This window comes from Lampetra fluviatilis, chromosome 60 (genome assembly GCF_964198595.1).
Source record: "Lampetra fluviatilis chromosome 60, kcLamFluv1.1, whole genome shotgun sequence".
Lineage (NCBI taxonomy): Eukaryota > Metazoa > Chordata > Hyperoartia > Petromyzontiformes > Petromyzontidae > Lampetra > Lampetra fluviatilis.
In genome coordinates this window covers 214,432-227,679 of record NC_136334.1, presented here as the reverse complement: position 1 = coordinate 227,679, position 13,248 = coordinate 214,432, and the positions used below count along the sequence as shown (strand labels likewise).

At 49.0% G+C, this 13,248-nt stretch overlaps 1 protein-coding gene across 4 annotated transcripts in view; it reads right to left on the bottom strand.

Moving 5' to 3' along the window:
• LOC144950917 (uncharacterized) overlaps positions 1 to 13,248 on the bottom strand; it is a 71,799-nt gene that overhangs the window by 47,238 nt on the left and 11,313 nt on the right. For 3 of the 4 annotated variants that reach the window (XM_078881091.1, XM_078881090.1, XM_078881092.1), the window contains 3 exons: positions 11,038 to 11,102; positions 3,417 to 3,481; positions 2,736 to 2,841 (listed from right to left, as the gene is read on the bottom strand). In XM_078881091.1, the coding sequence (XP_078737217.1) occupies positions 2,736 to 2,841; positions 3,417 to 3,481; positions 11,038 to 11,102 (236 nt within the window). The remainder of the gene's footprint in view (positions 1 to 2,735; positions 2,842 to 3,416; positions 3,482 to 11,037; positions 11,103 to 13,248) is intronic. The other variant, XM_078881093.1, reaches the window with a different exon arrangement.

The following is a 13,248-nucleotide window of genomic DNA, read 5'->3' as shown; positions in this document are numbered from 1 at the left end:
AGACAATACAAATGAGATGGCACACATGCGACAAAACATAATAGATTATAAAATGAATAGCAACCCCAAATTGTTATGGTTCTCCGAATCGAGGTGAAGAATAATTGGGTTGTGGCTATTGCTGATACTGGACTTTTAACACAAAACATATTTTGCTCACACTACGTCACATGACAATCCAAGTTAACATACTTTGATCACACTAGGGATCAAAGTTCATGGGATGGTTTGGTAACCTAACATTTGGTAATGCTTAAAATCTGTGCATTGCATCTCACTGTATAAAGGTGAGGGGGCTTATGAGTCTGGTTACGCTACTGGCCAAGAGAAATGTAATACGATATCACTGTCCCATTGAACACTGACCCACGGTTGTTGTTAATGATAAACAGACGCACGCAATGATAACTCGGCTGAGAGTTACATGATAATGAAAATAAACATAACCAATGCCTATGTTTAAATAAAACTCAGAATCTAGTTTAGTTTTACTTTGGTTAATTGCATCATGCGAGCTGTCTGGGAAAACGGCATATCGATGTGCGTGCAGAACTTTTTCAGTGAGCGCATACTGCCAGCCATGACGCATGGATCAGAGGCATCGATACTGCAGGAAAATTAAATGAATGCAGGAAATGAAATTAAGTGAGGAGAGATGCGTGCTTGGAATTAGGGAAAGACAGAAGAAGTAAAATGAGTATCAGGGAACTCAAATACGAGAGATGCATCACGTTGACTATGAAGAGAAGTGAATGGGCCTGGGTAGGACGCGTAGCAGGATTGACTAATGGCCGACAAACAAGACCGGTGACCATGGAAGCCACGCAGAGAGAACGCATCCAAGGGGACGACCGCCGCTGAGATGGAGCGATGAGATCAGTTCTCATGTCGGGGTCAGATGGATAGTAAAGCAGTGCTGGATTGTAAAGGATGGCGATAGCACCGGGAAAGCCTTAATCCAGCAGTGCTAAAACAATGGCTGTCGATTAGGAATGACTGGGCCAGTAATAACTCGTTTATGAATAGAGGTATTATTCTGGACTTTAGTCCAATTATGCTATCGTAGTCACGACTTGAAACAAAGTCTACTTTCAGAACTCTTGCAATGCTCAACCCTGTGTGTGTTAGGGCTTGGCCTGCAGAAGGTGAAACCACAAAAGTACAATCAAGTGACCTCTGGTATACATAGCAGGGACCAGAGTACTTGGCAGTGAAACCTACGGTGGGGATTTAGCCAAAGTTAAGTGCAGATTCACCTGTAGTAAGCAAACTGCCCCCGGAGTTGCCATCGCAAAACCACTTCTGAGATCCTTCAAGGGTCTTCCTATCCAAACTAAGGGTGGTGCACCTTACCACATGCCGTGCAGTATGGATGATTGTTGTATGGCCGTAAAACCGAAATGTTGCAAAATGGAAAAATATAATCGTGCGGTGATTAGTTATTACGCTGAGACCACAGGTGCACTATACTTCAGAAGAACCTGGTTTAAACACAGGCAGTGGCTGAATTCGAACCCAGGATCTCAGTGGTGCCAGCCCAGCGCTCTAAACTCTGAGTCACCCAGTCACCTCAACTGTCCTGAATGTGAACAATACTTCATAATCATGTCCAACAGTCTGGGACACAGCCAATGTATGTATCTCCAAGATAATGATTGTGTTTCAGTTTCAAATTCAAACTGTCTATCGACAGTCGTCTAGGCTGTTCAAATGAGCAATAGTAGAACACTGCTCTCCGTGAGTGGCTCTGACCAGCGGTGGAAATGCCGTGTTTTTTTGGCGACAACAAACCTGACAATAGCCACCGATGACTTACTACAAAGTGGTATTTATTTTAATAACTTCAGAGGGATGATGGGCCGGAGCGGATACCCAAATGGGAATTTAACTAGCATGCTTCTGATTGCAAGTTGCGTGCTCTATCCAATACACCAGGCCAAACTGCTTTAACATAAGGGGTGATAATTTACAATTGGGTAAGTTGGTCAAAAGCAACTCTTGCCAGATGTAGGAAGCCAAGCAGGTTCAGCCTGGGAAGTGCTTGAATGGGCGACCACGATGTACAGCAGGTTGGCATAGGATGATGTGGGGCTACGATGTGGGCAGCAGAGGGCAGTGGAGACAACTATTAGATCTTTTAAAAGACTTCGAGACAAGAAGGCTCATCTGATCGAGTCACTCACTTTTCTGAAGAGATCTGCTGCTGTCACTTCTCCGAATGCTAAACGGATCTTGTTCAGGGCCGGCCTAGCCCTGATCTCAGAGAGAATAAGATTGCTCCGATTTGAACTAGGACAAGACTCTCTTGCAATCACATTTAACATTGACAGAAAAAATGTAAACATCTGATTTGGACCATGTAGATAACATGACAGCCTCTTCAGCTGCCACGTTAGATAAATGCAAAGATAACCTGTTTTTCTAGTTCAACCTCCTTTCCAAGAAGCCTGATTCACCTGATGACGATTGCTTGTGTTGCAATCTAAACGTATACATTTTCTATCTACGTGGTTTTACACAAAGACCCAAAGAATATGAAAGCCACTGTTCTGTATTCCTATGCTCACGTGTGTGCTCCCTACCTTCACCAACCAGCATGACAGAATCGCTGGGTGAAGCTACGTTGTTAAACACACCAACATTGAGCCAACATTTACATGTGGTTGAAACTGTTGGACCGTATTGGCCCAAAGTTCCAAATTTTATGTGTAATCACTACAGGCCTACTCGCTCACATTGGTTCTCCGCTGTCGATGTACTCCCAAAGCAACTCTTCCGAGAGCTCTGCAAACTTCACTCGCGTCTCCTCGTGAAACTGCACTACGCTGGTCTGTAACTTGCCTGCACACACGCACAGAAACACATCGGCACAAATGCACAACTGCCGCCACTCACCACTAAGCCACGGTGACATAACAAAGATTGTGGCAATTTACGTGCAACTTTGAGACCACGTGAAGTGTGGAAGATGTGCTGGCTGGAGATCATGGGAGAGACCCGGGTGTTATGGGTTAACAGAGATAGCAGACAGACCCACTACGCTTGGCATGGGCCAAGTAGTAGTGATGAACTGGCACCCCTTGGCCACCTTCCACCCCCTCTTAAACTGGTGCCTCGGTCCCTCCCGAATGAATGCGCGATGGAAATGCTTAATTGTCAGTATTGGAATTTAATTTAATTAAGTGAAAACCCGATTTTTTTTAATCTGCATTCATCTGTTTAGCGGCTGAGACTATCGGCTCACAAAACTTGATAACTTGCTTTCATCACAGGCGAATTAAGCCTAGATTCGAACCCAGGATCTCTGTGGTGCCGGCTTAGGGCCCCAACTGCTGAACCACCTGGCCACATCTTCTATGATACATTGTCCTGGACTGTCTGGCCAGCCTAGGAGAAACGGTCATGTTACGCCTTACCCTCGCGAACGCAGCACTCGACCAACGCCACGCCGGTGAACACGCTGTGCTCTCGCCCGCTGAGCCTGCCACATGCACGCATACAAACATAACAGACATCGAGTTGAGTGGACTTGGGATTTGAAATGCGGGTGTTATCAGTTGCTTAAGTAATTGATTACAAGTATAATGACCGAAATTAGGAAGCACTGACCCAAAGCAAATGTTCAGCCAAACGGACTTCCTACTGGCGTAGAGAGGCCCCCTACCTGGTTGATTATGTTCTTCCAAAGATTGCTAAATTTGAGAGAGAGACAAAACACAGACACAGAGACGCATAGACAGACACATAAGCAGAGAGAGATAACACAGAGACACAGAGAGAGAGAGACACACACATAGGCACACAGAGAAACAACGCCTCTGTGTCGAGGCCTTAGAGAGAGAGGGGGGCAAAGAGAGGGGGGGGTAGAGAAATTAGCATGTCATTGAGAGATTTGGAACTTTCGTGACTGCAGGAAATAAGAGCAACAATACGAGGACACACAGAGAGAGAGAAAACACACTTAATCAAACTTTGGAAATGTAATGCAATGCAACACAGAGAGTCGGTCAACACACAATTAACGCATAGCCTGGTTGATTACGTTCTTCCAAAGATTGCTAAATTAAAAGTTAAGTGTGAAATTTGAGAGAGTAATTCCTGCAGTCACGAAAGCTCCAAATCAAGTTTAGACAAGGGAAGTTGGTTAACAAAGTGACAGAGATAGGAGTGCCTACAACTGGTGCGAGAGAGTAATAAAGTGCAAGCAGGTGACTTGGATCAACGTGTCCGACTGAGTGATTCTACACGACACTACATTTGGTGTTAGAAGTGCCCACGAACCTGCGTCATGTCCAAGTCGGCGTCGAAATGAAGAAACCCACCTGCTGCGTCGTCGGACGATGAAGCGGAGCAGGACGTCGTCCCTCCAATGGCTCCGGTTGCCGGGGCTTCAAGCGGCCGCTCCGACGACGTGCTGCAGTCGGCGCAGGAGACTGTGGCGAGTCTAGCCCTGCCGCCTCCTCCGCAGAGCTGGCTGGACATTGCCGGTCATCTGGGGAGGCTGTTGTTGGCCGCCGCTCACCTGTTCGAGCGAATTACGGCTGCGTCGACCACCGGTCTCCAAGGCCTGCTTTCCGCCACTGTCGGGCCCGAGGCGTCGGGAGCGCCGGACTCGTCCGCCATTTCGGAGGCTGCAGCGGGGCTCCACGCGTCTGCCATTTTGCACGAGTGGCCCATGCCGCAGCAGCCGTTGCCGTCTCCCAAGCTGGAGGACGCCTCCAGGCTTTGACGACTGCTGCCGGTGCGACAGTTCGTAGCTGCGGAGGGCGATTGGCCTTTCGTCGTCGGCTCGAGGCTGCCTACGTCTCGGTAGGATGGACGCCCGGCGAAGTGCTCCGAGCTCTTCCCATGGCCCTCGACGACGACTCGCTTGCCGCCTTCTTCGCCATTCCTGAGGCGGATATGGCGATCCTCACACGCGCCTACACCGAGATGGCCGCTATCTACGACCCCCCGTCGAATGTGCATCGAAGATTCCGCCTGGGACGACAGGGCAAGAACGAGACGCCATTGGCGTTTCACAGTGCTCTCCTCACTCGGGGGCACGCGGCTTTTCCGAAAATGGACAGCCAAGCGCTGGCCTCTCTCGCCTTGGAGCGGTGACGGAGGACGACAACATCACCTCCCTGCAAGTGGCCCTCGGCATCCAGACACACCTCGACCTCAATGACCGGCTGGCAGTGGCGGCCACCAGCGCATCGGGGCCGGACGCGGATGCGCTCGGGGGTGCTTCCTTCGACCGTGGGTTGGAGAGGGGTACCGCACAGCACCCGCAAGTGCAGGAATGGTGCCCCAGGCTGCGCCAACCGACCGGTCGCCCCTACTGTACCTGCTACAAATGTGGCTGTGCGGGACACATCGCCATCGACTGCCGCCGCGGTACCAAGAGGGTCCCGCTGCATCCATCCTACAGCTTCAACGACTCCTCTTCCCGCAACGTACAGGCGAGTCCGGTTGCATCCGACACACGGCCGTCCTTTTCCCATCATCCATCTAGTATAGGTCGCGTGCGGCATCAGTCTGTAACATCTCATCCCGTCGCGAGTTGTACACGGAGTGTGCGTTTGTTCATGTGTTGGCCACGCGCCGCCGATCAGTGGGACGCACTGGCTCATCGTGTTATGGCCGCTGCGGCGGGTTCTTCAACAATTGAGGGGCTGATTCAGGGGATTCGAGTTTGGTTGTTGGTTGACACGGGAGCCGTTGTGAGGCCGTGTTCCACACGTTGCCTTCGTCATGCGATCCTCTTGCCCCCGTGGAGAACACTTGTGCTGCGGCTAACGGGGGGAGCCTGGATATTCTGGGGCAAATGTCGGTCACTGTTCAAATCGGGGAGGGTCAAATTTTGGTGTCACGAACGTTGACCGTGCCCTGTTTGTTGGGCACCGATTTTCTGAGCTGTTGACGAGATGCTAGCAGCAGACATTATTGCTTCGTCGAACAGCCCGTGGGGAGCGCCCATTGTCCTAGTGAAGAAGCATGATGGAAATTTGAGATTTTGCGTTGACTTTCGCAAATTAAATCAAATATCGGTTGCGGATGCGTACCCTCTACCTCGTATGGATGACTCGCTCGATGCATTGTCGGACAAGTCGATACCAAAGAACGCTTTTCGTATGCCCCAAGGCCTTTATCACTTTCATTGCCTTCTGATGGGATTGAATTCAGCGCCAGCCACCTTTCAGTGGTTAATGGAGTTGGTCCTAGCGGGGTTGCAATGGGATTCTTGCCTCATATATTTTTAGCAAAACCTTTGACGAACATTTGCAGCGATTGCGCTCGGTCTTCTAGAGAGTGCGTGCAGCCAAATTGCAATTCAAGCCACAAAAATGCCATTTGCTTCAGACGTTGGTTAAGTACTTGGGGCATGTAATTAGTGCGGCCGGTGTCTCCATAGATCCAGAAAAGACTGTGTGTGCGCACGTGGAAGGCGCCTAAATTGGTAGCAGACGTCCACAGTTTAGTTGGATTCACTCTTACTACTGGCGGTTAATTAAATATTTTGCCACCAATGCTAAACCACTCCATGCCCTTACGGCCAAGGGCCAGAGATTTTGGTGGGATAGGACTGAAGAGGATTCCTTCCTCGCCCTCCGCTCTGCCCTTGCCGATGCCCCCCCACTCGCGTACCCTAATTTCACTAAACCCTTCGTTTTGGACACCTGATGCCAGCGACACTGGCATTGGGGCGGTCCTTTCCCAGCTTATCGAGGGAATGAAGAGAGTGGTTGCTTACGAAAGTCGAGTTCTGTGTCCTGCCGAGTAGCGCTATTGCATCATGCGCAAGGAGCTCCTGGCTATGGTCTACTTTATTCAGCTCTATCATCCTTATTTGTACGGACGAGACTTTGTAGTCCACACGGACCATGCGGCCCTCCAGTATTCCCTGCGCATTGACCAGCCGTCTGGCCAGTTGTCCCAATGGCTTGAGATCCTCCAGGGATTCTCGTTCACGGTGGTGCACAGAAAGGGCACCCGGCACGTCAACGCTGACGCCTTGTCCAGGCCGCCTCCCCATGCCGGGGAGGCAGCCTGGAGGCGCCCATGGTGCACGCGGCAGCAGGGACAATGCGGAATGAGGGCGCTCAGTCGCCATGTGATTCTATTCTAAATCTCAATCATGAGACGTGGGCTAAGCTGCAGTTTGATGATACTTCGTTGTTGACGTTGCGCCGGCAATGCTTCTCGGAGCCCGGGTCATGCGGTTCGCCCTTCCATCGTGCTGCGGGAAGGACTCCTCATGAGGTGGGAGGGGGAGTCCCAGCGATATTCTCTGATCGTACCCAGGGTCCGTAGGGGGAAACTTGCAAAGGCCGTACACGAAAAGTTAATGAATTTGGGTGTGCATAAAACGTTGACGACGTTGAAAAAGGACTTTTACTGGCCCGGAATGGAGAGTGATGTCCTCCTCCTGATTAAAAGTTGTGTCGATTGTGCATGCCGGAAATCTCCTGCCACGCAACCGCAGATTCCGCTACAGTCTATTGTTGTGTCACGGGTGAATGAATTGGTTACCCTGAACATTTTGGGTCCCTTCCCAATCTCCCGGAGAGGGCACAAGTACCTCCTCGTGGGGGTCGAATATCTGACTTGTTGGCCTATGGCCTGGCCCTTGGCTGACCAGTCAGCTGCATCTATAACCGACGCCTTTGTGAACGGCTATGTTCTGGATAAGGGAGCCCCGGAGCAACTGCTCACGGATCAAGATAGGAATTTCTCCTCCAAATTGCTCCAGGTGTGCGAGTCCTTGGGTACACAGAAAATACGCACCTCATCGTATCATCCGCAGACTGACGGGATAGTGGAGCGGTTGCATAGAACCCTCACCACTATGCTATACCAGCAAGTGACTGAGGGACAGTCGGATTGGGATCTGAACATCCTGGGGGTACTTGCGGCTTATAGGCTTACTCCCCATGCCTCGACGGGGTTCTCACCGTTTTATTTGATGTATGGGAGGGAGCCCAAACCCTCTGTGCAAATTCAATTGGGACTGAGTCCCCCGCGGAAAAGTTCGGCAGTGCCTGACCCCATGTTGAATACACTGGAGAAGTTGTGGTTGGCCAGTGAAGCCGCTAGGGTCAACTCGGCCCGCAGACAGGCCTGTAACGAGTGGCTGAAGGATCATGAAGGGCCCGGAATACCGTGGCAAGTGGGGGACAAGGCTTGGCTACATTGCCCCCAGGTGCCTGTGGCCACATCCTCGAAACTGTACCGTCCCTGGCACGGGCCCGTCGAAATCATTGAGGTTCGGCGGTCACAGTGTGTGCGTATCCGTTTGGGCCGGCGGTGCTTATTTGTGCATCCTTCGTGGTTAAAAACATACATTCCGTCCGGTCCAGTCGATTCATCCCCACATCCCTGCCGGCCGGTGTCTGATGCATTCGGTAAGCGGACCGCCACGCCTAAAGTAACAGGCCGTGAGGAGGAATGTTCTGTACCACCTGCAGGGCCGGAGGACCTAAGGACCACGGACGGAGCGTTGTGGACTTCCTCATCGGACTGCTTATCACACTCAAGCAGACCCGTCTCTACCCGCGGGGACGGGCGTTCTGCACATACCCGTTCGCGACGCGTCGTTTTTCGTTACTTCCCCATTCCCTTGTTCTTGTTATTTTTCATGGTCACTGCTTATGATTGTCTTGTAGTTAGGGGTCGGTCACTGGTCACTATAGAGTTGTGTTAGGGGTTGTCACGTTGTGTGCGCACGAGGGATATATATTACAGCCGGGACGGCTGCGTTTTTATCCGTGGGGGGGGGATGATGTAGTGTGGTAAAACACACGGTGCGCACTGCTGCCCGAGGGCAACCGAGGGCAGGCAGGTACGCGTGTGCAACATAAGGTTGCACGTGCAAACCGCCACCTCTTTAACAGGAGATTCGGTTGCAGACTGGGTTGGTCCGGGGTCGTACGCGGACACCAGAGGTGTCGCCTTGGAGATGTCCGATAATGAGTGATTGATGGCCTGGCAGGCACCAGCCTGCCAGCAGTCCTCTGCCTACAATGACGACGGCATCCACCTTTTCATCATCGGATGCTACATGACAAAACCAGGCGAGTCGTGACACCCCAGACACCCGGCTAGTGAACCCACCTCACTTTTCACAATACAAAAATAACAGAACATAAATATTAAAACTATTGAATAAGAAGAATTTTTTCTTGCCAGAAAGGGGAAAAACATATTAACATAATTTAATACTGGCAAAGGAGGTCCCATGATATAGCTGCTCGCGCCGAGTTCTCAATGTCCTGATAGTGCGTTGTCTTTGTGCTGTTCGCCTTTTGGCGTCCTCTGGTCTAACACCGTTTGAGACTAGGCTCTAAAGAAAGCTGTCTCTGGTGTGGACCAATCAGTTTCAAAGACAATGCACATACTGTCAGAGAATGTTTTTTGTTTGTTTGCATGTTCACCACAAGTATATGTGGTTAATGCAGTCATGATTCCTTGCAAAGGTTTCAGTTTGGTGTTTAAACATCTTAACACCTGTTTTATTGCCAGAAAGGGGAAAAACCTATTATCATAATATAATACTGGCAAAGGAGGTCCCATGATATTGAATAATAAACTTTTTTACCTTTTCAGGGAACTCACAAGAAGATCTGCTGCATGTTTGAATGACTAGCAAGGCGATGCGTAGGCGTTACTTTTGCACTGCAGGGGACACCGTGACGACGCAGCATCCCGGGTGCTTCTTATTTGATGATTTTGTGGCGTGTGGCCATAGTGAAATTTCGTTAATGCGGAAATTCGATTTTGTTAAAAAAAATGTGTCCGTAATTTGTCAATTGCGTTCACACTAAATTAATAAACCAACCGTTCGTAAATCGAGGGATACCTGTACTCTACCAATTGTCTGTATCAATACTCGACTATTCGGATAGCATGAACGTGGTTGGACATAATCAGAACCTGGAGTGTATTTCCCACTGAGTAAAACCCATTGAGCTAAGAAGCACTTTTTCAGGGCCGACTCTGCCAGCAGACATAAAAGCAATAAACAGCCTCCCTTGCCACATGTACTGCTGGACGTGAGGTGATGAGCGGGGCTTCCTGACAGAACTGGCCGCATTACGCTGGGCGTGGCTTCTGGCACGAGAACAAGTTTCCATAAAAACGAATGACACGATATACATGGCAGTGTATAATAATTATCTAAAAACGCCATGAGTCCAGCATTTTCTATTGAGTGGCGGGGTAGGTAGTGCTGTGATAACACTCGTTCATGTCTCACAGCAAGAAAGGCCTGGATTCAATTCCCAACTCAGGTGTCTTTCTGTGTGGCGTTTGTATTTTCTGCTCCTATTCTGCATAGTGTGTGAGTGGGGAGCGGTAGTGTAGCAATTAGCGCACTGCGATACGAACCTGCCGATCCGAGTTCGATTCCCGCTCACGGCCAACACCAGTGACAATTATCTGGTCGACTCAACCTCAAATGAATACCTGGTGCGGTATATAAAGCATCACCACTCGGATGCCAAAGGTGACCAGGCGTGGTGTTGGCCACCCACCCCCTCGTGTGCCGTACCGGCCTTCATAGGTGCTCGCTAACATCACTTGCCCCAACTGTCTGTTCAGGCTTTACGGGGGATCTTTGTTGTGTGTGAGTGAGACTGTGTAGGTGTGTGGAGTTTGTGTTTCTCCCTCTGATCTGCATGGGAGTCTTATGGGTTGTTTGGTTTCCTCCAATAGCTAAAACAAGCTATGTAACTGGCATTGGCTACACATTCCAAAGTGAAAAAATTACCTGCAAATTACTCAATTGGGAATACACTTAACATCACCCCATCCTGCCAAAACTTTGTAGAACCCTCCTAAAAAGGTGTCTAGAGACTCCGTGAGGCTTTTTTGGGTAAACAAGCATAATAAAAAAAATAAACAACAAGTTGGCAAGGTTATGGGATTGAGTGTTCATTGCATCAATGTACTGCAATATACCTTCGAGCGCTATTTGGCGAAGTGCGTCTGCGCGTGTTTTGTGTAAATCCTTTACACTGCAGCGACACTGCTGTAGAGTGGACCAGCGTTCTTTACCTTGACAGCATCCTGTATGCATCCGGTTTGTCTGCGGGCTTCTCCAGAATATCGCCATCAATCGCCTGAAAGCAGCAAATGTGTCACTATTATTGTTATTATTACTGTGCTTGTTTACCCAGGCAAACCTCCACCTCCATGCGTCTCAAGACTCTTTATCAGGCAGGTCCTGCTAAGTTTTTGTAGCAGGCTGCGATGTTGCTGTATGTAATCCCATGAGTAATTTGCAGGTATTTTTTTTGCATTGAGAGGAAATCGAAGAAATTGGAGAAACCGGAGGAAACGCGTGCAGAACAGGGGGAGAACAGACAAACTCCACACAGAAAGCCGTCTGTATTGGGAGTTGAACCCAGGAATGTATTGCTGTGCAGCACAAATGTTATCATCGCACCACCCTGCTGTCTTGGCTAAGCCATTAACAGGAATATACAGCAATCTCTTGCCAACTGTGGACTTGCCAACCACGGAATTCATGTATGCACGATTTATTACCTGTATACCAATTTACCAAAAGTGGTCTGGGAATTTTGAGTATCCACGGGTAAGCACCGATCCCGAACACACGGTTCTCCTCCGCACCACCACACCACCCATGGTGCTGCGTAGCTTATCAGTTATCCATCTATTTGGTTGTGATTCTCGCAGCGCATAGAACGTGCCACATCGTAACCATACAGGAAGGTGTACCAGGACTTACACAAAAATACTGCAGCAGCCATCCATCCTAATTTTTTTTAAAGAAAAAGAAGCTGCACCACTGGTCCAGCCAGCAGCACCACTGATCCAGCCAGCAGCACCACTGATCCAGCCACCAGCACCACTGTGCCTGCCTCTGTGCCTACCTCCTTACCTAATCACTCATGTGTCTTTGATGACCCAGTGGAAGAAGGTGGGCTGAGACCCTCCTCCTTCTATCCACCCCTTCCCCCATCATCTCATTGTCATCATCGTCGTCATCATAATAATAGACTTCTACCCTCAATATTAAAGGTATGTAAAGTAAATGTAGTGTTTATTTATGTTTTATTATGTTATTTTGTAATGTGCTGTATTTTATGCAGTGTTTAGTTAATACACAGGCAACTTAGTTAAGCTGTGATGAGAATTACCGCGGCCATGGTTCCTCTACCCCCTATTTCCCCTGTACTTTATCAACTCCAGATTTGCCTACCACGGCCTTTTCCAGGAACATAACCCCTGTGGTTGGCGAGGGATTGCTGTATAGTCCTGTCACCTTTAATGAGCAATGTGGGAGTATGTGTGGGGAGTGGTGGCATGGTTGTTAGTGTACTACTATATGAACCCAGCAATCCGAATTTGATTCCTGGGCACGGCTAACATCAGTGGCGCACAATATCTGAACCAGTTCTGGGCTTCCCTTAGGTCGATGTTTTTACGTGTGTTTGTTCGCATGTTTACACGTGTGGACCGGAAGTTTAGTGGTAAGAGCACTGTGCTACGAACACAGCCACCCAAGTTCAAGGCCCGCTCATGGATAACATCAATGACGAATATTTGAGCCCGTTCTGGGCCTTTCCTAGGTAGCCTTAAATGAGTGTGTACCGTATTTTCCCACATATAACCCGCAGGGTATACCACTTTTTACAAACAAAACAAGACCCTGTGGGGTATATGGAGGTGTGGGCTATCCCAAAAATATTTGACACGTGTGACATGTCATGTTTTCATGGTAGGACTATCCACTATGCAACACTTACCTTTGACTAAAGCACTGCTCAATAAACCACTCACACTAAAATTGCACGTGTTATTACGTTTTAAATTACTCGAATTGTTTGTACAATGAAAAGACAATGTTTGAAGTGGGCGCACTTTGTTTACCGTAATACTTTCAGTGGCTGTAGGGGGGTGTAAAAGTTTCAGCTGATTCTATGGATTGCATAATGGGAAGGGCCTTAACAAGCGTGTACCAGACGCGGAATCATAATTGCTGAGTCCCTTAGGCCGATGCTATTAGCTGAGCACTATACAGTCACGACCATGAGCTTTATTTCAAACTTCCAATGGCTTTGTTGCCAGGATGCAATGGCGGTACCGTAGTGCCGCTATTGTCTGCGCAGTGCGCAAACTACCAGTGTTAAAACTGTACAGGGGTAACTACTGGTCCAGTAGCTGTAATATGATGAGGTAGAATGCTGGTAAGCCTAACAGTATCTTACTTACAGTACTTATCTACCAGTTATGTGTTAC